The 26,694-nt window shown below is 65.2% G+C and overlaps 1 protein-coding gene across 2 annotated transcripts in view; it reads right to left on the reverse strand.

The window, feature by feature from the left end:
* Nfatc1 (nuclear factor of activated T cells 1) overlaps window positions 1-19,742 on the reverse strand; it is a 101,739-nt gene extending 81,997 nt beyond the window's left edge. Inside the window, exons 1-2 of one of the 2 annotated variants that reach the window (XM_070038809.1) lie at window positions 19,525-19,742; window positions 6,079-7,180 (exon numbers count right to left, since the gene is read on the reverse strand). In XM_070038809.1, coding sequence (XP_069894910.1) covers window positions 6,079-7,180; window positions 19,525-19,651 — 1,229 coding nt within the window. In that variant the 5' untranslated portion in view covers window positions 19,652-19,742. Of the gene's footprint in view, window positions 1-6,078; window positions 7,181-15,832; window positions 15,930-19,524 lie in introns of those variants that run through there. The other variant, XM_070038810.1, reaches the window with a different exon arrangement.
* Window positions 19,743-26,694: the final 6,952 nt, after the last annotated feature.

Below are 26,694 nucleotides of genomic sequence, written 5' to 3' on the forward strand. Positions count from 1 at the left end.
TCAGAAAGGCAGCCAGGCATTGTGGGAGCTTCTGGAAGCCTCCGTGTTGCCACTGTGACGGACAGCTCCTGCATGATGGCATCGCCACCAGTGTGGCATGGCCAGCAGGAAGGCCCACCCCTCCTGATGCCAGCAAGCCAGGGCACTGCCACCGAGGCCCAGCCCTCCTGACGCCGGCAAGCCAGGGCACCGCTGCCGCCGAGGCCCAGCCCTCCTGACACTGGGGCCTGGGGAAGCGAAGCCATCTGATTCGTGAGTGCACACGGCCGGGGCCTGGGGAAGCGAAGCCATCTGATTCGTGAGTGCACACGGCTGGGGCCTGGGGAAGCGAAGCCATCTGATTCGTGAGTGCACACGGCCGGGGCCTGGGGAAGCGAAGCCGTCGTGGTGGGGCCCGTTTCTCACGCTCCTCTCCACCAGGTCCTCATCTAGAAAGTGCTGTGGCTTTGATCGCTGCAGTGCCCACCTGGGCACCTCAGAGGGCAACGCACACCCAAAGGAGCCTCAGCCATTATAGCAAACGCTTGCAAATCAAACTCTAGCTTCCAGAAGGGGTTCTAGAAGAGGTCGTTGCAGTAACCCTTATGACTGAAAACTACTTTGCTCCAGACACCGGGAAACACTTAGAATAAATCCCACTGTGCTATGGCTGGCATCTTGTCCAGTGCTCTTCCGGAGTGGAGACGGCTCTCCCTGCTCATCCCATACTTCTGAGAACGTCTGAGCAGGAATCCACCAGTGTGTGTGTGTGTGTGTGTGTGTGTGTGTGTGTGTGCGCGCGCGTGCGTGCGTGTGTGTGTGTCCGTGTGTGTGTGTGTCCATGTGTGTGTGTGTGTGTCCGTGTGTGCGTGTGTGTGTGTCCGTGTGTGTGTGTGTCCATGTGTGTGTGTGTGTGTCCGTGTGTGTGTGTGTGTGTGTGCATACTTCTGAGAACATCTGAGCAGGATTCCACCGATGTGTGTGTGTGTGTGTTTGTGTGTGTGTGTGTCCGTGTGTGTGTGTGTGTGCGTGTGCGTGCGTGCGTGTGTGTGTGTGTGTGTGTGTGTGTGTCTGCCCCTGGGGTCTGAACTCAGGGCTAGGCACTGTCCCTGAGCTTTTTGTTGAAGGCTTGCTCTCTACCACTTGAGCCACAGTTCCTCTCCTGGGGTTTCGGTGGTTAGTTGAAGAGTCTGAAGGACTTTGTTTTTTCCTGCCCAGGCTGGCTTTGAACCATGATCCTCCGATTTCAGCCTCCTGCGCATCAAGGATTACAGGTGCCAGCCACCGCTGTCTGGCTAAAACTACTGTTTTGTCTGTGGTGACAGGAGTAGCCCTGGCCGGGGCTCTTAACACAAGACTCACAAGGTTCAGGGGACAGACCCACCCCGGGGTGGCCCCTTCATCCACAGTGTATGGAGAGCTGCAGACAGGCAGGGCTTCATCCACAGTGTATGGAGAGCTGCAGACACGCAGGGCTTCATCCACAGTGTATGGAGAGCTGCAGACACGCAGGGCTTCATCCACAGTGTATGGAGAGCTGCAGACACGCAGGGCTTCATCCACAGTGTATGGAGAGCTGCAGACACGCAGGGCTTCATCCACAGTGTATGGAGAGCTGCAGACACGCAGGGCTTCATCCACAGTGTATGGAGAGCTGCAGACACGCAGGGCTTCATCCACAGTGTATGGAGAGCTGCAGACACGCAGGGCTTCATCCACAGTGTATGGAGAGCTGCAGACACGCAGGGCTTCATCCACAGTGTATGGAGAGCTGCAGACACGCAGGGCTTCATCCACAGTGTATGGAGAGCTGCAGACACGCAGGGCTTCATCCACAGTGTATGGAGAGCTGCAGACACGCAGGGCTTCATCCACAGTGTATGGAGAGCTGCAGACACGCAGGGCTTCATCCACAGTGTATGGAGAGCTGCAGACACGCAGGGCTTCTCTCTTCATAGCCTCCCAAGGCTCTGAAGCACCGTGCCAGGCCCCGGGGAGAGGCCAGCATCGGCAAGGGTGCCACCCCGCACCAGAAGCAAGTGTATGCAAGCAACCAGCACCGAGCTGTGCCCGAGGGAGGTGCGTCTGCCGAGCGGCACTCACAGGCTCAGTCCTTGATCATGATCTGGAGAGTTCCACATGTGTCCCTTACCCAAGAGGTCCTAAAATCCCCCAAGGGGCTGGGTTCCGGGGCTCCTTCTACCCAGTGAGCCCCACCTCGGCCCCCACCCCAGCACCTCCTACCTATGCTCAGAACAGCCCTCTGTACTGGGGCTCTTGTCCTCAGCGGCAGGGAAAAGCCCAGTTCCTTCCTGGATGCTAAGCAGCCTCGGACCAGAACAGAGATCAAGCACCAACTGACCCTGGCAGGGGTGAGCGGCTCAGCCAGTCCCCTGTGATCTCTGCTCTAGTCCCAAGCTTCAGTAACACTCGGTTGAGCCCTAAATGCTCAAACCGCGAAACTGCACCCAACACCCTGGTGAAGTCCACACACAACTTGTTCAGCTACAGCAAGAACTCAGGCTCGCTCCCCGACACCGGGAGGGGACGGCACCCCGAGGACCTGAAGGACCTGAAGGAGCACAGGGGCTCCTCAGCGTGCGGACAGCCAGGCGGCTGGGCGCCTGGAGAATTCTCAGCCCAAAGCCAGGGGGATGAGAGCCCAGCCTTCCCGGGGCACCGTGGCCACCCTGCGGCCCCACGACAGGTCGCTCTACCTCCTGGTAAAATAACCTCATGCATCGTCTCTCCTGCCGTTTCCAGGGCAGCCGCTAATGAGCCCGTGGAAACACAGCACAGGGACCAGGAAACACGTTTTGAGCTGGAGCGCGCAGGGGGCACGGCGGCGCGGCAGCCCCCGATGGTCGGGGGGGCGGTGGGCGTTACCCACTGCCCAGCGGATGCCACGGCCCTGCCCCTCACAGGAGCCCTGTGACCGGGAGATAAAGTCCAGGGGATCACAGGCCACGCGGCCACGGCCAGGGCCCCCAGCAAAGGAAGCAAACAGCAAACGTGCCTTCCAGGTGGCGTCACAGACGGCTGGGGCGGGAGGATGGGGACTGAGCCACCCCAAACACCCGAGTTCCTGAGGACCGGTGAAAAACCGGGGGGGGGGACTTAAAGGCATGGTGTCATTTTTCCTGGCCCAGTATGCAGGAAGTCCCTCCACACTGCTTTGTGGAGCCTTAACCCCCATGAGCTTGATGAGCTTGGAGGAAGGGCCTGAGTCGAGTCAGACCAGGTCACGGGGGGGGGGGGGGGGGGAGAGGGGGGGAGGGGGGAGGCCAGCGGCGGTCCCGAGCCTCCAGCCCGAGCTGTGAGAGTCCTTGGCAGGGGAGGTGTCAGGGCAGGGCAGCCCCACCCAGCAGCACACAGGCTTTCCAGAATCCTCACGACTCCCCCAACCCTGCATGGGTGTGGGTATCATTACAGCTGAGGAGATTTTTCTTCCCTTCATCTCAAGAGTCCAGTTGGAGCCGGGCACCGGTGGCTCACGCCTGTCACCCTAGCTACTCAGCAGACTGAGCTCTGAGGATCACGGTTCAAAGCCAGCCCAGGCAGGAACATCCATGAGAATCTTCTTCAATTAACCACCAGAAAATGGGAAGTGGCGCTGTGGCTCAAGTAGTAGAGTGCTCGCCTTGAGCTGAAGAGCTGAGGGACAGCGCCCAGGCCCAGAGATCAAGCCCCACGACTGACAAAAAGAAAATAAAAGAAGAATCCAGTTGGGCCCGTGATGACGGACAATGACCTAATGTCCCCTGAAATGCAGACCATACAGCGCGGCACCCAGAGCTGTGTGCCACAGCGTCCGTGCGGGACATTCCTGCCTCTAAATAAAACAGCAGCACCGCAGGCGCACACCGTGCTCACGTTTCCAAATGTCCCATATGGATGTTTAGGGCCTGAGACTAGGCGATAATGCTTGAACGGCCAGCTATACACACCTTCCCGACTGAGGAACACAGGCAGAGAGCAAACGGGACCGGAAGGAGCAGGCGTTCCCACTGCCGCCCACACCCTGCACCTGGAGAGCGGGCTGGCCCTGCTCCGGGGACCGGCAGCCCGCCCCATCCCTCTGCCCGGGGGTGCACAGGCGGCCCTGGCGGCTCAGGCCCCCGGAGAACAGATGGCTGCTGAAACCGTGGCCTCCCCCCGCCCCTCCCCCCTCACACCCCCCCCCCCCCCCCGCAGCTGTGGGCACAGGTTGCGGAAGCCCTGTCCCGCTGCAGTCCTGCTGTGGGATGTCCTGAAAAGGACCAAACAGGAAAAGTCAAAGCAGAACAGGCCAGACTCAGGCCTAGGCTGCCCCGGCGGGACGTGGGGGAGAGTCACAGTTGCTCAGCCCGGGACGTGGATCTGCCCTGAGGGGACATTGCCCTCATGGCCCAAGCAGACCTTTCCACGTCTCAAACACAGACCCTAGAGCAGGAAGCCACTTGTGAGGGCCACGAGGGGCCCACATGCCGGCAAAGCTGTTTAGTTAAAAATAAAAGCACTGGGCTGGTGAAATGGGCCTGCCGCGCGACAGCAGCCACGGATTCTGTTAGAAAGGAGAGCCAAGAGCCGAGACAGCCGGGACCACACACGAGCTCCCTGACCCACTGCCGGTGTGCACACACGACCTCCCTGAGTGTCAGTGTGCACACACAACCTCCCTGTCAGTGTGCACACAAGCTCCCTGTCAGCATATACACACAAGCTCCCTGTCAGTGTGCACACAAGCTCCCTGTCAGTGTGCACACAAGCTCCCTGTCAGTGTACACACAAGCTCCCTGTCAGTGTGCACACAAGCTCCCTGTCAGTGTGCACACAAGCTCCCTGTCAGCATATACACACAAGCTCCCTGTCAGTGTGCACACAAGCTCCCTGTCAGTGTGCACACAAGCTCCCTGTCAGCATATACACACAAGCTCCCTGTCAGTGTGCACACAAGCTCCCTGTCAGTGTGCACACAAGCTCCCTGTCAGCATATACACACAAGCTCCCTGTCAGCATGTACACACAAGCTCCCTGTCAGCATGTACACACAAGCTCCCTGTCAGTGTGCACACAAGCTCCCTGTCAGCATATACACACAAGCTCCCTGTCAGTGTGCACACAAGCTCCCTGTCAGTGTGCACACAAGCTCCCTGTCAGTGTGCACACAAGCTCCCTGTCAGTGTGCACACAAGCTCCCTGTCAGTGTGCACACAAGCTCCCTGTCAGCATGTACACACAAGCTCCCTGTCAGCATGTACACACAAGCTCCCTGTCAGTGTGCACACAAGCTCCCTGTCAGCATGTACACACAAGCTCCCTGTCAGCATATACACACAAGCTCCCTGTCAGTGTGCACACAAGCTCCCTGTCAGTGTGCACACAAGCTCCCTGTCAGCATATACACACAAGCTCCCTGTCAGCATGTACACACAAGCTCCCTGTCAGTATGTACACACAAGCTCCCTGTCAGCATGTACACACAAGCTCCCTGTCAGCATATACACACAAGCTCCCTGTCAGTGTGCACACAAGCTCCCTGTCAGTGTACACACAAGCTCCCTGTCAGTGTACACACAAGCTCCCTGTCAGCATATACACACAAGCTCCCTGTCAGTGTGCACACAAGCTCCCTGTCAGTGTACACACAAGCTCCCTGTCAGTGTACACACAAGCTCCCTGTCAGCATATACACACAAGCTCCCTGTCAGTGTGCACACAAGCTCCCTGTCAGCATATACACACAAGCTCCCTGACTGCCGGCTTGCACAGGCCTCTCTCCTGGGAGGAGGGGGCAGGCAAGCTCGCTGCTCTGGGGGTGTGGGCTAAAGTCCCATCTGCACTCCTCACGGTGACAGCAATTGAAGTGGTGTGCAGTCAGCAAAGCCCCCGTGGGCGTGGCGGCCCTGGGCGTGGGTTTACCGAGAACATGGCCATGTGTACACCCGTGGCCAGCCCCGAGGAGGTGGGACTGCTCCCGGAATGCACACGTGGCAGCCGGGAGCGTGGCCTGCAGGAAGGAGCGGGGACTGTGCTGCTGCTGACGGCATTCAGGGGTGGTGCTGGGGCAGCCTTTGGAACGGGGTCCTGGGGTGAGACAGCCTGCCCACTCCTGCTTACCTCACGTAGGACACGGGGGCCAGCGACTTGGGCTTCGCCCACTGGTACGGGGCCTGCGGCACGGACAGGTACTGCTCGCAGAAGCCGCCCTTCCTCAGGTGCTGGAAGGTGAAGTCCTCGGGCGGGAAGTCGGAGGTGGGCGGGGTGGCGCCCGGCTCGTCCCCCGCGGGCTCCACCTTGAGCGCCACGGGGGGCGCGGGCTCCGGGGCCGTCTTGCGGGCCTTGGTGGGGACCCCGTCGCCCAGGTCCAGGCTGCTGTCGGTGGTGAGGGCGTTGATGGCCGCCACGATGGCGGAGCTGGTGTACTGGGTGGTGTTGCTGAGCCAGGTGTCGTCCGTCACGCTGACGCGGGGGGATCCGAGCGGCGAGGGCGCCGGGGACTGGTGGGGCGAGCAGGGGGCCTGGCCGCCATTCAGGCAGTACTTGCGCTTGTTGCAGGGGGACGTGGGCCTCGAGCCCCGGGCCCCCAGCCAGCTCTCCTCTGTGATGCTCGCCCGGGGCGAGGTGGACGGAGAATGGCGAGGAGAGCCCAGCAGGTGGCAGGCGCCCAGGCCCCGGGGAAAGGCCTCCTCAGGGTCTGTGGTCTTCGGGGACACGCAGGGGGACTGCCAGGGGGACGTCTGGGGCGAGGCGTAGGGGTAGGAGTGGCCGGACTCGTAGGAGGAGGCCTCGGAGTTGCAGCTTCGGGAGGAGAGGCTGCTGGCGGGGCTCAGGCAGGACGGGTCTCGGTAGGCCTCCAGGCCGGGCAGGGGCAGCGTGGCGGTGGACGGCGAGCGCCGGCAGCTGGGAAGCAGGTCCTCCACGTCCGCATCGTGGAGGAACGGGCCGCCCGCGTGGTGCAGGCCCAGGTACGACGTGATCTCGATGCGGGGGCTCTCCAGGGCCGGAGCGCCGTTGGGCCGGTTGTTGCCAGAAGACAGGAAATACCCCGAAGGCCCGCCGTCCACGGCCCCCCCATACCCCAAGGGGTGGCCGGCGGGAGGAAGAGCTGGCACGCTGGGCGCGGAGGGCTGGAGGTCGTGGCAGGGCCCGGGCAGGGAGGGGTGCGCCACGGGCAGAGGCAGTGTGGAGCTGACGGAGGGCGGCGCATAGCTGTAGTGCTCTGGAAGGGGAAAGAGAAGGGATGGTAAACCCCGGAGCTCAGCGGACACCAGACCTGGCACCCGCCGTCACCCCCCAGCCCAGACCCACCCCCCTGGCCTCACCCCTGCGTCCAGCCTGCTCCAAAGCCGCCCGCCCGCTCAGCCACCGGGTCCCTGGACGCCTTCTTGAGAGGTCTGACCTGCGACTACTGTCTTCTGCTTTTCACTCGACAATCTGGACTCCCGAGCCCCACCCAACACCTGGGTCATCCACTATATATTTCTTTCTCTTTTAAGAAATGCCACGCCAGACACTGGTGGCTCACACCTGTCATCCTAGCCACTCAGGAGGCTGAGATCTGAGGACCACGGCTCAGAGCCAGCCTGGGCAGGAAAGTCTATGATTCTTACCTCCACTTAACCTCAAGAACACCAGAAGTAGAGCTGTGGCTCTAAGCGGTAGAGCCCTAGTCTTGAGCTAAAGAGCCCAGGGATGGCACCAGGGCTCTATGTTCCAGCCCTGTGACCAACAACAATAAAACCAGCAAGCAAGCAAGCAAGATCAATCTAATATTGTGTGTTCATTCATTTATCTCTTTGGCCAACAGAAACCAAGTTCCAAGCAGTTAGGAATTTTTCCTGCCTTAATCTGGTTCACAGCTGTCTTCAGAGCCTCACAGTATGCCTGGCACAGGTAAGGGGTTTAATTTAATTGGGGGTGGAGGGAACACACCTCTCCTAGCATCACCCAGTGGGCTGGAAGAAGACCACAGGCCGAAGGCCACCTGGGCTATGCAGGAAGCCCCTCTCTCCAAAAAGCAAGCAAACGTTCATTCTGTTTCGTGGGCAGATGGTGGGTGGATGGGCAGACAGACGAAGGGACAAGCGGATGAAGGGTAGATGGGTGGATGCATGGTGGGTGTGTGGTGGGTGTTGGAGAAAGGACTGAGAGGCGTGTGGACAGAGGGAGCGGTGTTGCAGATATAGGGACTCGGCATTTAATCCATTTTAAGAGGGAGCCCTCACTACCAACCGCAAAGAAAACACCTCAAGGATAAAACAAACAGCAGCAGCAAAGGGAAAAACCACGCGGGTCCTGTGGTCCTCATGACCCTGAGGCTGGCTCACACCCAGAAGTGTGTCTTCTAGAACAAAACCAAACACGATCCCGATACCTGGCTAGATGTAAGGATTACTATGTGCTCATGGTACTTCAATACCTGTCCTTCAGAACTCACTATTATTATAATTAGCAATCTGATCAGGAGCACCATTCTTCTGGACTTCTGGTTTGAAAGCCTTCCTCCAGCCTCCTGGAGCCTCTTATAATGAGCCTAGAGATGAGAGTTTCCAGGTCTCTAAATAATGAACACCAGAACGTGGAAATTCTAGATCCAGCTCCTGGCTTAGGTGCTCTGGCTGGAAGGAGTTTTATTCAGGGCAGCCCTGCTGTGCCCTGGGTGAGGAACCAATGAGGGTGAATTCCAGAAAGTGAGGACGTCACACCCACAGTGTTGTCTAACGGGACGGGCCAGCGCCCAGCTGCGGCCAGACGCCATGCCTGCTGAGTCCCGAGGTGGAGTCTGCGTGCCCCCAGCCTCCCATCGCCTCCACTATCACGAACTTCTTCTGTCAGTTCAAAATTCCCAGATGCAACGTGGCTCATGAGTCTCACATGACCATTCTTGAGGTGGGATGGGGCATGCTGTGAGCCGTGACACCCAAAGAGAGGAACATCAGAGGATCCCCATGTGTCACAGGAGAAGCTGTCACTACAGTCCTTAACACAAGCCCCATGTCCTGTCCAAACACCCCTGGTAAAGAGAAGAGGCTGGGCTCTGCTGTTGAAGATTAGAGGACAACCTTGGAGAGTCACCCAGAAAGCCACTCCCAAGAGTAGAAGGTGGAGATTCCAAGGCGGAGCAGCGGGGGCAGCGGGGGGCAGCCGGGGCAGTGGGGGGAGCAGCCGGGGCAGCGGGGGGCAGCTTGGCCCCTGAGCCCGGCTTGGAGACCACTCTGGTGGCCCCTGCTGACTACCTGAGCCCAGGCCGCTGCTATGATCATCAAATCCCACGGTGGCCCGTGCCCCAGCCCTGACAACAGAGATGGCCCCGGGGTGGCCTCTGGGAAGGCCCAATTGGAGGCATGGGCTTTGTGCCACGCGGCGAGGACTCTGGCCCACAGGGACCTGGAGGTTCTGGGCGCCAGCCAGGCCGGAGCGCACCCGGCCGTGGGCAGCCAGTGCCCTGGCTTCCCTGTGAGGCGGCCAGCAGTCGGCCTAGACCTGGCCCCAGCACGGCTGCCCGCGCTGCCCGCTGTTCCTCTGCCAGCATTGTCAAGTTATCTAAAGATACATCTGTGCAAAAGAAGTGCCTTCCAGTCACCGACGCGCTGCTGCGTGGTCCCCTGCAGATGACAGTCCGTGCGGTGGGCGAGCGGAGGTTTTGCTAGTGGCTGACCCTGCACTTCTGAAACCAGACTTGAGGCGGGACGGACGGCGGGACGGACGGCGGGACGGGAGAGTGGGGCCCTCGCCGGCCTAGCCACGCGGAATGCTAGGGGGAAGTGCAGCTGAGTCTCCACCGGAGCTCAGTAGCTGCGCGCTGACAATGGAGGGGAGCCCACAGTGGCAGGGTGGGATTCTGAGTCACTAGCGCTCAGCGAACAAGTTCACCACCGTGGGAACATCCTTCAACCCAGGGCGAGCTACAGAAAACCCGCCACCGCTGCTCCAGGCGGGAGCTCAGCATCACCCCTGCCACAGGGGCCCGTTCCACCAGCAGCCCACCAGCCCACGGCCGAGCCCTGTGCGTGGGAAGCTCCTGCCGATGAGCGACACACACCTGGGCCGGCGTGGAGGCCGGGCCCTGCCCCGTGCCTCTGCGGTGACCAGGCCCAGCCCCAGCTGCTTTGGCAGGAAGCCCGTGCTGTGACCGCGGGAGGGTGGAGAAGGGCAGGCAGGAGGAGAGGAGGCAGCCTGGCTGCTCTTCCGTGGAGTTGTCCTGGGAATGGGGTTTCTCTGGAAGGTGTCTGGGTCCAGGGATGCACTGAGGAAGAAAAGGCCTTCCTTGGTCCCAGCAGAGCCCAGCATGGAGGGGGCGGGGCCTGGCACGGACCCGGGAAGCCCTTATGGAAACGAAGGATTTAACAGGGAGAAGGAGAACACATAAAACCTTTATTAGAAAAAAAAAAGCCACTGGGCACTCGCGGCGTCTATGGTCTTAGCTGATCAGGAGGCTGAGATCCGAGGATTACCGCGCAAAGCCTACAACAGCAGGACAGCCAAGAGACTGACCCTTATCTCCAATTAAACACCAAAAAAAGCCCAAATGGCACAGTGCTAGCCTTGAGCAAAAATAGCTCAAGGACAGTGCTCAGGTCCTGAGTTCAACCCCTAGAACCGACACAAAAGCAAAAGTAAACAAATAAACAGAAGAGACTTTTCCTTAGACAACGTGTAGACTGGAAGCTTAAATGCTGGACCTTCCCGAGGTCAAGGAACTCTGAGAGAAGGCCCCCCCCCCGGCTGACGGGGCGGCCTCGCCTCCGTGGATTGGGACGGGGCCTCCCCTGTCCGTCATGTCACTGGGCGCAGTACCACGGGGCGCTGCAGGGTCACTGAGTACCTGTGCGGGAGCCGGGACACGGGCTCTGCGGAGGACACAGAGCATTTCCAGCTTACACTGCTCCTCACCGGCCTCGGCAAACACCACGCCCAGAGGAGCTGAGCCTCATCCTTCCAAGCAATGTGATGTCAAAGAGCCTGTGGTCTCCTGGGACAGGCGGCAGGGCGCGCGCCCTCCCTCCCACGGCCCTCGGCCCTCCCTCCCTTGGCCCTCCCTCCCACGGTCCTCGGCCCTCCCTCCCACGGCCCTCGGCCCTCCCTCCCACGGCCCTCGGCCCTCCCTCCCACGGCCCTCCCTCCCACGGTCCTCGGCCCTCCCTCCCACGGCCCTCCCTCCCACGGCCCTCCCTCCCACGGCCCTCGGCCCTCCCTCCCACGGCCCTCGGCCCTCCCTCCCACGGCCCTCCCTCCCACGGTCCTCGGCCCTCCCTCCCACGGCCCTCCCTCCCACGGCCCATGGCCCTCCCTCCCACGGCCCACGGCCCTCCCTCCCACGGCCCTCCCTCCCACGGCCCTCGGCCCTCCCTCCCACGGCCCACGGCCCTCCCTCCCACAGCCCTCCCTCCCACGGCCCTCCCTCCCACGGCCCTCCCTCCCACGGCCCTCCCTCCCACAGCCCTCGGCCCTCCCTCCCACGGCCCACGGCCCTCCCTCCCACGGCCCACGGCCCTCCCTCCCACGGCCCTCCCTCCCACAGCCCACGGCCCTCCCTCCCACGGCCCTCCCTCCCACGGCCCACGGCCTGTCTCCGGCGCGGCGGGGCCGGTGGCGGGATACGCCTCGTGGGCACCAGCGTGGGGAGCTTTGCCATCACGCCACCATCAGATCTCAGCCTGGACTGCAAAGCCGAGGCAAGCAGCTTGTATCTTTCAGTTCCAGAACAGGCCCTTCCCTCTACCCAGGCCGCAGGACACAAAGCCACAAACAGAGCACGAGGGGCCTGCCTGCCACGTCTGTCCAAACGTCGGCTCCCTGCTCTGTCCCCGGCACCGCAGGCCTGCCTGCAGGCAGCCCACACGTTAGCACTCCTCGGGACAAGGCAGCACACTACAGAGCAGCAAGTGCAGGAAGCCTGCCAGGGCGGCTCAGCCACGCAGTGACAGACAGGAGCAGGTGCAGAGGTGCCGCGGGATCCCGGCTCCCTGCCACAGCAACAACCAGCAAGGCCGGCGGGGCAAACAAGCCCCCAGCCGCCCGCCGCGGTCCTGCACCGGCCGGTCCGATCCCAGGACCTCACCCCACCCCAAAGACCCGCAGGAGCGCCTCCTGACGTCAGGCGGTCTGGCTTCAGGCTGGCATTCACTAGCCCAGTCCTCCTCTGAAAACACCATGCAGAACATCACATCTGCGGAAACAGACGTGCCTGCCTTAATTAAAACATCTGTGGAGCCTGAGGCCAGCCAGACTGCCAGGAGGGAAGGCAGGAACGTTTCCCCACACCTGAGCGCACACAGGGCCCTCCTGGGGGGCTCCTGCCTGGAGGACCGCCCCGGGGCTGCTCCCCATCTCCGGCCGGGGAAGCAAAGTCATCCCTCTGCTGCAGAGGGGCTGAGAACACGAATGCTTCCAGATCCCAGTGCAGCCGCGTCCCTTTCCACACACAGCGAGCCTCAGAGCTCAAGGCAGGTGGGCAGAAGCGTCTGTGCCCAGGCCCAGGGCGGGCGGTGTCCTCCCGAGTTGCCAGGGTGACGGTGCTGGTGTTCAAGCCAAAATAACGTAGAAAACAGGGGCCCCCGGGCGGGAAGTGGCCCGCCCGCCTTCCAGCTGCCCAGCAAAGCAGCTACTTCCTGAGCCCCAGAAGAGAGCCGCAGCCCTGCCTGCCCCCCTGGCCGGGACCTGGGCGCTGGCTGCCAGGTGGAGACAGGAAGACTGGGGCACTGAGAACAGGCTTTACTCCTGTTCCCTCCTGGGTCGGGCGTTGTAGAAACTCCCTTTTTATTCTCTCAACAAATGACTGTTGAAGACCCACTCGGCAGCTGCCGAGCACTGGGCAAGTTTAAAGAGCCACGAGAGACCTTCCTTCCCTCTGGAGAGCTGTGGGCACTGGGGGAGGAAGTAGTGGGTGTGGGCCCCGCCCCTCCGCTCCGCTCCGCTCCCTCCCAGACCCGGCCAGGCCTGCCCTCCACTCAGCAGGCCCAGTCCCTTCCCGCTCACCCAGCTGACAGGCTGACACCTGTGCTCAGGACTGACCCCGTCCTTGGACACACAGCGTGAGATCCTACGGTCAGTACAAGCGATAAAACTTACACTGCTTCTACTTGTCACAGATCTCAGAATTATTCACTTATATAAACAGATTCATTTTCCACATGTAATGTGGTAGTGATGATAAAGTGCTCGAGTATCTCACAAAAATATGCCCCCACACACACACACGCATGCGCACATGCGCATGCATGTGTATAAAATGTCTTCCAGCACCTTCTGACACCATATAAAGGGGAAGTGCTCTGGTTCTCTCTCTCTGGCCTAAGCCTCCCTGCCCAGCTCTCTGCTGGAGTGCTGGCCCCTGTGGGCTCTGGGGTTGCTCCAGTGGATACCCGCTTAGCAAGGATGCTCCGAGGCCTTCCAGAGATTGTGTCTGCACAGGGAGCACTGTCCCGTGAGCCCGGCCTGGGCTTCCGTGAGCCTGCAGCGGCACCAGCATTCAGGGCAGCAGGGGAGATGGCCAGAGGTGCGATGGAGGGTTAGTTCCTAAACCCAGCTGCACCCCAAGCTCACAGCTGCCTGCTTCCCAGAGCTCCACTAAGTGTCCCTCAAGGGCTGGGGCCCAAACTGGCCTCTCTTGTCCCCTTCTGCAGATAAGCCAGAATCTTTAGGCCACAGTATGCTCTAGAAATTCCCAGGGAGATTCTGGCAAAAGCTGGCCACGCAGAACTGCTGTGTCCAGCTATGTACTTGGGGGCCACAGAGGTGGCCATGGTACAGAGACCCCAGAGGACCTGCCTGTCCACCCTCAAGACCGACGGGCCCGACTCCTACACATGCATCCCTCAAGGAGGCAAGGGTGGCCCTGAGCCAGCTGGAGGCACGCCTGGGAGGGCCCACAGTGGCCCCTCCAGAGAGGGTAGAGCCTGGGTCCTGGTCCCTGCTCTGCTCACAGGGTTAGCAGCCGGCTGTGCAGGCGGTGGGGCCCTGCTCAACCTTCGCGAGCGGTCGGAGCCAGGGTCCCACATTCCAGCCAGCAGTTCTGCTCCCGAGGACACAGAACCTCAGGAGAGGAGAGTTGCACATGCCACCGGGCCATGGTAAGACGGCCAGGCCACACTCACAGAAGGCCAATGTGGACACCGTGAGGAGGTCAGGTGAGCCTGAGGTGAGGTGTTAGGGAACAAGTCCGGCGCTGAGGGACTCTCTTCCAAAACCCCCCTCCTCTAGGCAGAGGCTGGAGAGCTGCCCCCTGCCCCTGGGAAGGACAGGGCACCCAGGGAGGCCGGGGCCCCAGACCGTCCCAGGCTTCTTTGGACAAGGGTCTCTCCCTTACCTGCCCTGGCCCCCACTGCGCCCGAAGACCTGGGCTGGCCACAGATTAGGATGTAAAGAAAGCCTCTGGGGCACACGGGGGACAGGAGCCATCAGAGGGTGGAGGCCGCTGGCACGCCCACCTGGCCAGAGCTTGTACCTTGAGCATGCGGGTGGTGTGATGCGACACACTGGTGCGGGCAGGGTGCACCCCCTCCAGGGCTCTGGGAGCCTTGGGAATACAGAGCTGGGCCGGCTGGGAGGACCAGCCACTTCCGTGGCTCTGGGCGGGGGCTGGCCCTGGCCCTAGCCTTGTCTGTGGGCCTGGGAGGGGGGCTGGCCCTGTCCGTGGGTCCTGGAGGGGGGGCTGGCCCTGGCCGTGGGCCTGAGAGGGGGGCTGACCCTGGCTCTGTCCGTGGGCCCGGGAGGAGGGCTAGCCCCATCCATGGGCCCTGGAGGGGGGGCTGGCCCTGGCCCTGTCCGTGGGCCCGGGAGGGGGGCTGACCCTGGCCCTGTCCGTGGGCCCGGGAGGGGTCTGACCCTGGCTCTGGCCGTGGGCCCAGGAGGGGGGCTGGCCCTGACTCTGTCCATGGGCCCAGGAGGGGGGCTGGCCCCGTCCGCGGGCCCGGGAGGGGGGCTGGCCCTGACTCTGTCCGTGGGCCCGGGAGGGGGGCTGGCCCTGGCCCCGTCCGTGGGCCCGGGAGGGGGGCTGGCCCTGGCCCCGTCCGTGGGCCCGGGAGGGGGGCTGGCCCCGTCCGTGGGCCCGGGAGGGGGGCTGGCCCTGGCCCCGTCCGTGGGCCCGGGAGGGGGGCTGGCCCCGTCCGTGGGCCCGGGAGGGGGGCTGGCCCTGGCCCCGTCCGTGGGCCCGGGAGGGGGGCTGGCCCTGGCTCTGTCCGTGGGCCCGGGAGGGGGGCTGGCCCTGGCCCCGTCCGTGGGCCCGGGAGGGGGGCTGGCCCTGGCTTTGGCCCTGGCCCGGGAGGGGGGCTGGCCCCATCCATGGGCCCTGGAGGGGGGGCTGGCCCTGGCCCTGTCCGTGGGCCCGGGAGGGGGGCTGGCCCTGGCCCCGTCCGTGGGCCCGGGAGGGGGGCTGGCCCTGGCCCTGTCCGCGGGCCCGGGAGGGGGGCTGGCCCTGGCCCTGTCCGCGGGCCCGGGAGGGGGGCTGGCCCTGGCCCTGTCTGCGGGCCCTGTCCTGTCCGCCTCCCCGTTCGCCGTCGGGGCTGAAGCCTGGGAAGGCGCAGTGCCGCTGCTCAACTGGGAGCTTCGCTTTTGACAGAGACAGGGACGGCGGCGGCGGAGCCGCGTGTCCGCGGGGGCCGTCCGCCGGCCGTCTGTCCGTCCGGCCCGCTGTCCCGGCCGGCCGCTGTCCGGGCGCGGACGGACACCCGAGGCGCCCGGCTCGAGGGCGGCCTCCGCGGGCCCCGCCACGGCCGGCTCCGGGCCGGCGGCTTCCCGCGGCCACCCGAGCGGCGGGCGCCGGGACTCCGCGCGGGCGCCGGGCAGGGCGGTCCACAGGTGGCGCGGGCTCGGCGGGGCCCTCCGCGCCCCGTCCCGGCCCGGCCCGTCCCCGGCCCCCCGCCCGGCCCACCTGCGGCCGCGGCGCCCCCGCCGCTCTGGTCGAACTCGAAGAGGAAGTCGAAGTCGAACTCGGGGTCCTGCTCCAGCCCCGTCATGGCGGGGTCGGCGCCCCGCGCTCTCCGCTCGGCGCCCGGCGCGTCCCGGCCGCGTCCCCGCCGCCCGCCCGGCCCCGCCCCGCCCCGCCCCGGGCCGCCCGGGCCGCCCCGCCCCGGTGTTTCCGGGTTCACATAAACAACCGGCTCGCGCGCGGCTTCCCAGTCCTAAGTGCGCCCCGCCGCCGCCGCTCGGGCCGAGACGCCTGGAATCTTCCAGAAGTGACCCCGTTTCTTGGCCAAGCCCATCTTACTCGCAGAAGGGTCGCGGCCGGCGGGAGCCCGCCCGGAAGCCCCGCGTCCGGAGGGGACGAAAGCCCCGCGACCCCCCGGCGGCGCCCCGCGTCCCCCGACTGCACCCCGCGACCCCGACTGCACCCCACGACCCCCAACTGCACCCGCGCACCCCCGACTGTGCCCTGCGTCCCCGGCGGGGCCCTGCGCGCGCCCCCCCCGGCTGCGCCCCGCGTCCCCGGCTGCGCCCCGCGTCCCCCGTTGGCACCCCGCGTCCCCCAGGTTGCGCCCCGCGTCCCCCAGGCTGCGCCCTGAGTCCCCCGGCGGCGCCCCGCGTCCCCCGTTGGCACCCCGCGTCCCCCAGGCTGCGCCCCGCGTCCCCCAGGCTGCCCCCTGAGTCCCCCGTTGGCACCCCGCGTCCCCCAGGCTGCCCCCTGAGTCCCCCGTTGGCACCCCGCGTCCCCCAGGCTGTGCCCCGCGTCCCCCGTTGGCACCCCGCGTCCCCCAGGTTGCGCCCCGCGTCCCCCAGGCTGCGCCCTGAGTCCCCCGGCGGCGCCCCGCGTCCCCCGTTGGCACCCCGCGTCCCCCAGGCTGCGCCCCGCGTCCCCCAGGCTGCCCCCTGAGTCCCCCGTTGGCACCCCGCGTCCCCCAGGCTGCCCCCTGAGTCCCCCGTTGGCACCCCGCGTCCCCCAGGCTGTGCCCCGCGTCCCCCGTTGGCACCCCGCGTCCCCCAGGCTGTGCCCCGCGTCCCCCGTTGGCACCCCGCGTCCCCCTGCGGCGCCCTGCGCGCCCCCCTCCGAGGCTGCGCCCCGCGCCCCCGCTCGAGGCGGCCCAGCCCCGCGCACGGCCCCCACCGCCAGCCCCCAACACGGCGCCCCGTGCCCCGCGGGCCGGCCAGGCCTGCGGGGAGGCCGCGACAGCACCAGACCACCGCGGGCCTCTGGGCCGTCCACCCTCCTCCAGCCTCTCCCACCGTCGCCTCTAACTTCCCGGGGCCCGGGGCCTGCACCGCACACGCCAGGGAACCGCAGCCGGGCTGTGCACCGGGGCGAGGCTGGAGGGTCACCAACGGGCCGGCGCTCTCCCCAGGTGGTGGCCGGCCTCACGTGGCTGCGGCTTCCCAGGACCCCGACCGAGGCCTGCTTTCCTCCCGTGATAAGCCGCTCCGGTGTGGCCTGATTTCGTTGCTAATAATAGTCCTTACTCGGAGATGCGGGTTGGAGGGTTGTTTTGTTTTAGCGTGCGATTCTGCTGACCTTCGGGCAATGGAAGCCCGGCTCTCCTCCTCTCTCTGTGGCCACCTTTCCACCGCCAGCAGAAACCTCACAGCGTCCGTCCTGCTCAATGGCTCCGCCAGACGCTTTCTGCCACAGGGGTGTGGACAGCCTGGACCGATGGCCCTGCCGCCAGGCCCAGGACAGCCACAGAGCGCGTCACTCAGAAGCCCGGCTGACAGCTGGCTTGTCCACGGCCCCACCCCATCGCTCGGCCGAGCTGCCCTGCCGGGCCTGTCCTCCTGAGCCCGGTGTGGAGGCTGACCTGCCTGTTCGGCAGACACCGTCTTGATGGATGTGTTTAGCTTGGACGGCTTCCTCACAAGGCTGCAGGACGTTCATGGGGTGCAGAACTCCGGAACAGGGTGTGAGGAAGCGGGGCTGGTTTGGGAACCACCACCGAAAAGCAGGACAGGGTTTGCTTTGTTCCCGTGGGAGGGGCCGGGGTCATCGTGTGGAGCAGCGCTGGGGGTGGCTGCCCACGGGCCTGCATTTCTCGGGGCATTCTTCAGGGGAGAACACAAGCCTTCAGAAAGCGGGCCTCCTGCGCTCCCATCCAGACGCTCCTGCGGCCGGAGGGCGTCAGAAGGACTTCCCTGGACCCCCGCTAACAGCTCCCATCCCGAGGGCTGGCCTACTTCACACTTTCCAGGTAGCCCCATTATGTGGCCACTGTAAAATCCACCCGTGTTTTGTCTAGGGGTGTTTTGCCCTAGGTCCACTGTCTCTTAGCAGAGGCCTCACCTCTGTATTTTTCTCTTGTAAGAGGTGGGGGAAAGATTTATTACAGAATGAAACCGTGACTCACCAAGCAAAGGGGTCTAGGGTTGCAAAGACAGGAAGTGGAGAGGTAAGCACCCGAAGTGCACAAAGGCTATTAAACTTCTCTCCTAGCAAAAGTTTGTCATGGAGGCATTTTTAAAAAATGATCCCATGTTTCAACATTAAAGCCTTATTTAAGTTGGGATGAAATGGCTAAGAAACACACAACAGGGTTGGGAAGGTGGCTCAGTGGTACAGTGCTTGCATGCATGAGTTCCTGGGTTCGATTCCTCAGCACTACATAAGCAGAAAAAGCTGGAAGTGGCGCTGTGGCTCAAGTGGCAGAGCACTAGCCTTGAGCTGAAGAGCTGAGGGACAGTGCCCAGGCCCAGAGTTCAGGCCCCACAACTGATGAAAAGAAAAGAAAAAGCAGCACACATCATCCACCTCTTTTGGGCCCAAGTTCCCAGGGGCTCCAAGCCCGCCCCTCCTGCGGCCGGTGGCTTTGTGGGGGACCAACAGAGCAGCGGGCTCTGGGCAGCACGGCCGGCGCGGGAGGCTGGCGTGGCCCGCACTGCAGCGCGGGAGAGCTGGTCAAAGGACAACCGTCCTCAGTGTGGGCATGCACAGCACCGGCCCAGCAGGCTGCTTCTGCTGATAACCAGCAACTGAAGGCCCCGAGAAGATGCCCACAGGTGTCCTTTGTTACTCCCGGCCCCTGCTGCGTGCGCTGCGGGGCGCGGGGGGCGCAGGGGAGCCCGAACAGGCGCGGAGGACCGGCCCTGACATCCAGAAGCTGCTGGCGCCCTGCCGTCCCTTCCCAAGCTTTCCAGAAGCCAAGACCCGCCGAGCAGCGAGCAGCGTGCGTCGGGGCCTTCCTCCCACTGGGCCACAAACTCGAGGGCTCAGAGGGGCTCGAGGGGCCTCGAACCCGGCCCCGACCCCCGAGCCCCCGGCCGGCTCCCTGGCGCTGGGGCAGAGGCGCCTGCCACGCTGGCTGGGCAGGCGGGCACAGGACCCCAAAACTCTGGCTGCGGGGCTGCTCTTGGCCCGCGGCGGCTCCGCCTCCCTGGGCGGGCCGGGCGGGCTCCGTGGCTCCGACGGGCGCCCCATCTCGCCCCCAGCCCACACGGCGGCCCAACTGCCCGCATGTGAACGGAGCTCCCCGCAGAGCCGCCGCGGGTCCCGGCCGAGCTCGCGCCCTCGGCGCGGGGGAGCAGGAGACACCTATTGGCAAGGGAGCGCTCGGGAACGGGGCTGTGGAGGGACGGGGGGGGGGGGGGGCGGCTGGGATCCGCGCCCGCTGCCGGAGGTGCGGGCACAGGCGGTGCGGGGCTTACCTTCCTCGGCCGCCTTCATGGCGCTACCCGAGTGCGGCGCGGGCCCCAAAGTTTCTCCGCTCCCGCGGAGCGCGGCCGCAGGGCGCAGCGGGGACGTGGAGGGGACGGGCCGGCTGGTCCTTGGCATCCACGCGGCGGCGGGAGGAGGAGCGGGAGCGGCGTCCCGAGACGCCGGGCCGCTCTCAGCGCCACGCGCCGCGGGGAGGCTGCATCGGGGGCCGCGCGCGGGGCCGGGCCGGGGCGGCTGGCGGGCTCGGAGGGGCGCGGCGCGCCCGGGAGCCTGCGCTCGGCCGCTGGGATCCGCGCGGCGCCTCCGCCGCCCGGCTCGGAGCCGCCCGGTCCCGCTCTGACGCAGGGCCGCGCTCGCCTCCGGCCTTTTTAAAGCTGGAAAACACCTCCCCGCCCCCCGCCGCCGCCCGCGCCCCCTCCCTGCCGTGACATCACACCCGGGCCGCCCGGCCCGCGCGGGCCCCGGGGACGCGGCGCCCAGCGCCGCCCGCACGCACATGCGCCCGCGGGACGCCCCTGGGCGGCCGGGCGCCGCGGCCCGGCGGGGCGCGCTCCGTGGCGGGGGGCGCGGGACCTCGGGAGCGGAGACGGGGCTCGGACGGCGGGAAGGGGCGCGCGGGGCGGGCGGACGGGCCCCGGGGCGGCGAGGCGCACGCGGGGACGGGGGGGGCGCGCGAGGAGCAGGCCGGGCGTCCCGCGGGGCCCACGCGGCGTGGGGCGGGGCGGGGCGCGGGGAGACAGCCCGCACGCTGAAGTCATTAGGCCGGCTCGCGGGCTTGCTCCGCCGTGGAAATCTGGAGCCGCGCTTCCCCTGGCGGGGAGAGGAAGTCCCGTCCCGCTAAATTACTAACAGACTGCGGGCGCCCCTCCGCCTGCCCGGCAGGTGGGGGACGGCCGCCCCGTCCCTCCAGGCCTCTCCATCCCCCCATCGCCCCGTCCCTCCCCCCGGCCGCCCCGCCCCCCCATGGCCGGTCTCCCCCCTGGGCTGCCCCGTCCTCCCCCAGGCCTCTCGATTCCCCGATCGCCCCGTCCCCCCAGGATCTCCCCGTCCCCCCTCCCGGCCGTCCCGTCTCCCCCCATCGCCCCGTCCCCCCCATTGCCCCGTTTCCCCCGGATCGCCCCGTCCCCCTCCCCGGGCCGCCCCGTCCCCGGCCTCCCGCGGCTCCCGCGCTCCGGGCGGCTCCTTTGGAGGCGTCAGAGAAACGCCAAAGCAGAACAGTGACTCCGGCGGCCCGAGAGCTCAGGATCGCGCGGGGCCGCCGTGCCACGCGCGCCCCAGGGCTCCGCCCCGGGACCCGGCCAGAGGCAAGAGGGGCGCAGTGGGAAGCGTGGGCGCCCCGCCGCCCGCTTCCTTGGCCGCCTTGCCCGTGCGCGCCCGCAGGCGGGGCCGCAGGCTGCTCTGTGGGGGCCGGGGAGGTCGGGGTCCCTCCGGAGGTTCGGGGGGGGGCAGGGGCTGGGGAGGCCGGGGTTGCCCACGGAGGCGCCGGGGGTGCGGGTACTGAGAGGCCGGGGATCCCCACGGAGGTTCCGGAGGTGCGGGGGGCGGGGAGGCCGGGGGTCCCCACGAAGGCGCCGGTCCAAGCGGCTGGGGCGGCCGGCGGGAGCGCGGGGGAAGACGGCCGGGACGCGGCGGCGGGGGAAGCCCTGAAAGGGTGCGGAGCCCGGTGCTAGCCCGGGCCGGGCCGCCAGGGGGCCGGCCGCCCGCGCCCCTCCCTCCGCTACGTCCCAGACCCGAGTGCCAGGGTTTCGCCCGGAGAGTTTCCGTCCCCGCCCTCGCCGCGCGGCAGCAGCCGGCGGGCTGGGCCGGGCCGGGCCTCGGTCCCGGCTGCGCGCAGGGCGGCGGGTTCGCCTCGGGGCTTCTCCAGGCCATCGGGTCACGTCCGAGGCCTCCCGCCCCCCCCCCCCCGCCGCCCACCCGAGGGCGTCCCCGGCCCCGGACCCGTCGCTGGGCTGTGTGGGTCCCCCTCCCGCCCTCCCCTCCGGTCCCCCTCCCGTCCTCCCCTCGGGTCCCCCTCCCGCCCTCCCCTCCGGTCCCCCTCCCGTCCTCCCCTCGGGTCCCCCTCCCGCCCTCCCCTCGGGTCTCCCTCCCGTCCTCCCCTCGGGTCTCCCTCCCGCCCTCCCCTCCGGTCCCCCTCCCGCCCTCCCCTCGCCCCCCCCCCCGTGCGTAACTCTGCACCCCGTCCAGAAAAGCCCTCTCCCGCCGTCCCGCGCCCTCCGCGTCCCCCGCGTCCCCCGCGGTGGCGGAGCCCGGCCTGTTTCCCTCTGTTTAATGCCGTTGCCCGGGCCACGGCGGCGGCGCGCCAGGCGCGCGGAGTTCCGGAGGCGGCGCGGAGCGGCCGCTGGGCCGGGCCCGGGTCCCGCCCGGTCCCCGCCCGGCCGGGCCGGCGCTCGCTTGTGCGCTCGCCTGTGCGCTACCAGGAGGGGCGCTGCGGGTGATCTCGGGCCGGCGACGCGGCCGAGCGCGCCCGGACCAGGGCTATTTTTAGACGGCCGTGTTTTCTGCGGCTCTCGGGGCGAGCTGCCCGGGCCGCCGGGCGTGGCGCCGGGACCCGGGAGCCTCCTGGGGGTCCGTCCGCTGCTCCGGACGCAGCCCCGCCCCGACCCCGCCGACGGACGCCCGGACGCGCTGCCCCGCCGATGGACGCCCGGACGCGCTGCCCCGCCGATGGACCCCCGGACGCGCTGCCCCGCCGATGGACCCCCGGACGCGCTGCCCCGGCCCCGGCCCCGCCGACGGACGCCCGGACGCGCTGCCCCGGCCCCGGCCCCGCCGACGGACGCCCGGACGCGCTGCCCCGCCGATGGACGCCCGGACGCGCTGCCCCGGCCCCGCCGACGGACGCCCGGACGCGCTGCCCCGGCCCCGGCCCCGCCGACGGCCGCAGTGCGCAGCGTCCACAAGATTTTTCCGGAAAAAAAATCACACGGAAAAACCCACCTGCCGGCGACAGCGCACTGTCCTCACTGGCCCCGCATTCTGACACGCGCAGCCCCCCGCATTCTGACACGCGCAGCCCCCCGCATTCTGACACGCGCAGCCCCCCGCATTCTGACACGCGCAGCCCCCCGCATTCTGACACGCGCAGCCCCCCGCATTCTGACACGCGCAGCCCCCCGCATTCTGACACGCGCAGCCCCCCGCATTCTGACACACGCAGCCCCCCGCATTCTGACACACGCAGCCCCCCGCATTCTGACACGCGCAGCCCCCCGCATTCTGACACGCGCAGCCCCCCGCATTCTGACACACGCAGCCCCCCGCATTCTGACACGCGCAGCCCCCCGCATTCTGACACGCGCAGCCCCCCGCAGGTCTGACACACGCAGCCAGCCCCCCCGCATTCTGACACGCGCAGCCCCCCGCATTCTGACACACGCAGCCCCCCGCATTCTGACACGCGCAGCCCCCCGCATTCTGACACGCGCAGCCCCCCGCATTCTGACACGCGCAGCCCCCCGCATTCTGACACGCGCAGCCCCCCGCAGGTCTGACACACGCAGCCAGCCCCCCCGCATTCTGACACGCGCAGCCCCCCGCATTCTGACACGCGCAGCCCCCCGCAGGTCTGACACACTCAGCCCCCCGCAGGTCTGACACGCTCAGCCCCCCGCAGGTCTGACACGCACAGTCCCCCAGCAGGTCTGACACACGCAGCCCCCTGCAGGTCTGACACACAGTGCCCTGCAGGTCTGACACGCTCAGTCCCCCCGCAGGTCTGACACACGCAGCCCCCTGCAGGTCTGACACGCTCAGTCCCCCCGCAGGTCTGACACGCTCAGTCCCCCCAGGTCTGACACACGCAGTGCCAAGTGTGTGTCCCCCTCCCCTCTGACACAGGGTTGGCCCCAAGCCATGCCTTGACACCCGGAGGCAGCACCCAGGAAAGCAAGGTGGCGTCTGAGTGTGTACTTGTCTGTGTGTGTGCGCGCGTGTCCGTGCTGCCAGAGCCTCAATCCACCCACGTTTCCTGTGTTCACTGGAGATCAGAGTGTCCTGGACTAACTGCCCGGGCTGGCCTTGAACCACTGTCCTGATCTCCGTCTCCTGGGGTAGCTAGGTTCTTCGGCGGGAGCCCTGGCGCCCGTTTCTTCCAGGTATGAGCCACTGGCTCCCACGCGGGCCTGGTGGGACCCAGGGCCCAGCCCCACCCGGCTGCTTCTGAAGCTGGCAAAGTGCTAAGTCAGCGCCCAGTCTCCCAGCTCTGCGACCGCACCAGTGTGACACCTTCAGACATCTCCCTCCATCCCCAGGGTTTTGCCCAGGGGTGGGGGTGGGGGAAACTTAGGGTCCAGAGATTTTACACTGTATTTGTTGCACCATGTCTTTGAGCTCTCCCTCTCTGGGCCTGCATCCAGCCCCACCCCATGCCAACCACCTCCACACTCAGCTTGCACCCCAAAGACCCCAGCCCAGGCCCTTAGGGGGTGTGGTCTTGAAGGGGTGTTAAGATCTCCTGCCCTGCCCCCTGTGGTCCCCTGTGGGGTGGGGGTGGGGGAAGAGGAGGACCAGGAGGAGGGCAGCCTCAGGGACGACGGCGTGGCTCCTCCCAGCACTTTGTGCCTCACCACAGGCCGTGGAGCTAGCCAACCACAGTCTGAGACCTCTGGACATGTGGACTCAAGTCAGCCTTTCTTCTTTTCAACGTGATTTACTGCAGGTGTTTGTCTTGGTGACAGAGGTCCAAGAACTCAGATGTCCCTCAGTCGACTTTCCGCCCATTGGCATGTGCCCGTGGCATCAGGACCAAGTCCAAACTGCTGGGCCGGGCCCCCAAGGGCCCCACTGTCTGCACCCCGACTGGAGGGGCCTGCGCCGGTAGGCCAGCCCTCTGCCCGTGTCTGGGCTTCTGTTTGCTTGTTGTGGAGTCATTGTTAAACATAGAGTGTTGAACGCTCGCAGAACCTTTCTCTTTCCATCCAGCCGGGTTCTGTGTCATCTGTTTGGGAACTCTCTTGTTGGGTGCGTGTTGGTGATCACTGTATGCCCTCTTCGTTTGTCTCCATCAGCTTCCCGTCCCTGGGATGACTCATTTACAAAGAGGAAAGGTTTGTTTAGGCTCCAGTCCAGCACCAGTTTCCCTGTAATCCCGAGGCTGTGGAGAGGCTGCACACGAGGAGCAGTGGCAGGTGACCGGGCCCCCCTTCAGCTAGGAAGGGGCAGGGGTCCCAGAGCCGCCCTGTTCTGGGCAAGCCCCCTTGGGGCCACACCTGCAGCCCACCAGCTTTCGAGGGATGTTGAACAGCCACACCGCAGCCATTTCTCACAGTTACTCTGATGGCTTTTCTGAGGTGCACTTTCTGTGCAGGATCCGCTGAGCGCTCAGTGGGACGGCATCTGGGGGGAGGAGGCCGCACACCTCGCTCCCAGGCTGTGCAGGCTGCGGAGGCAGGGGGAGCACGGGGTTCCGAGCCTCCCAGACCTCAGCCCGGTCCTCACCGCTGCCGAGTGGTGTCTCCACTCTGCCTGAGTCGGACCCCTCACCCTTTGGCTGCCCCTCCCCGGGGTCCAGACACCCCACATTCTGGTCTTCCTCCGAGTGATCCCTGAGCCGCCCCAGTAAGAGCCTGGCACCAGACAAGGCCTCTGCTGAGAGCCCCAACTGCCCAGGGATTTGAACCCCGCACCAAGTCACCGATGCTGTGCCATGCTTTCCTGTTTCCCACAGCAACAGAAACCTGGCGTTCCTGAGCTATGTCTGGGGGCACAGGGGCCACAAAATGAGGCTGGCCAGTGCCCTTCAAGCATTTCCTTAATGCTGGGAAAGGGGGGCTTTGGAGGAAGGCAAAAGGAAATAGCCCTCCAACCAGGAAGGAAGAAAAGGACAAGGGGCTGAGCAGGCCTCAATCCGGCTTGAGGAGCGTCTGCACCTGCGCTGCTCTGGGGAAACACACGTGGACAAGCTGACCCTGAGGGTCTCCAAGGCAGCCCCTGGCCCAGAGGCAGCTGCAGGTTCATAGAGAGCTGATTGCTGGTGCTGTGTGAGTGAGCAAGGGTCAGTCTGACTAAAATACCACACATACTTGAGTGAAACACAGCAGTGAAACCCCTTTGGACAATTACCACACTCAGAAAGTGACAGGGATGTGAAGCAGGCCCGGGGAGGGTGGCCAAAATGCTTTATGTACAAGTGTGAGAACAGCGCCGCTGGCTGAGGCTGGTGTGGGGAAATGGGGAGGGAGGCTGGGTGGGGTGAGGTTCAAGGTCCACTGTCTGCATATCTAGAACTGTACAACCCACAGATGCTACTGAAAGATGTAAGAAGAAAATTTAAAAAGGTTAGAAATGTAGGCAAAAGCCAGGACAAATGGCTTCTACTCTTGGAAGTCTCTTCTTTGTTCTACTCTTCTCCAGAAGTGTTGGATTCGGGGCCTTGGGCTGCCTAGGCCGGCACTCCGCCACTTGTCTGCTTAAAATTTTGCACAACCATCAGTGCCTTCGCCAAACATTCTGCTCTGTTCCTGTCCAGAGTCTAGACCCCCTGGGCTCACCTTCATCACCAGTTCAGCAAGATTTGGGATTTGTTTCTAAACTCAAGGCCGCACACTTCTTTGCAAAATAGTAACGCTACCACCAGCAGCAGCAGTAATACTATAGTTCTCCGATGGCAGCCCTGTAACTTTCTTTAAACGACTCAGTTTACTCAAATCCTTTAAGAAGCTGCCTGGGGAGCCGCATTCTCCACTCAGGCCGGAGGCTGGCCTTTGCCTTTGCCTTTTTCTTTTCTGAGGTCTGAGGACAGGCTGACTTCATTTCTCTCCGTGTGGGGAGCGTGGCAGGTGCAGCCCAGGGCAGATCAGATTCTGCCTCTGCTCAGACCCAGCCTGCTACAGGTTTTGCCCAGCTTCCCAAACTATTTTTAAAGTGTTTTGCTTCAATAAAGCTCTAAACAAGTTTTGCCAGGCACTTTTTCCATTAATTTTTAAACTGGAGCAAATTTCAAGGGAAATTTAATCCATGTGTTTCTGATTCATTTACACTCTGCCCGTCGAGATGTTGTGTTAGGCTTCTGATGTCTGCTGCGATCTTGATTTCTCCCTAGAAGCAGAAGTGTGAATGGACACAGTGACCTTCGTCGCGCAGAGGGGGCAGGCCCGGCTGGCCTCTGCCCTCTGCCCCACAAGGGTAGTGCCCACCACAGCCCACCAGGCATCTGCCGGCTG

This window comes from Dipodomys merriami, unplaced genomic scaffold (assembly GCF_024711535.1).
Source record: "Dipodomys merriami isolate MVZ:Mamm:240054 unplaced genomic scaffold, mDipMer1.0.p SCAF_297, whole genome shotgun sequence".
NCBI lineage: Eukaryota > Metazoa > Chordata > Mammalia > Rodentia > Heteromyidae > Dipodomys > Dipodomys merriami.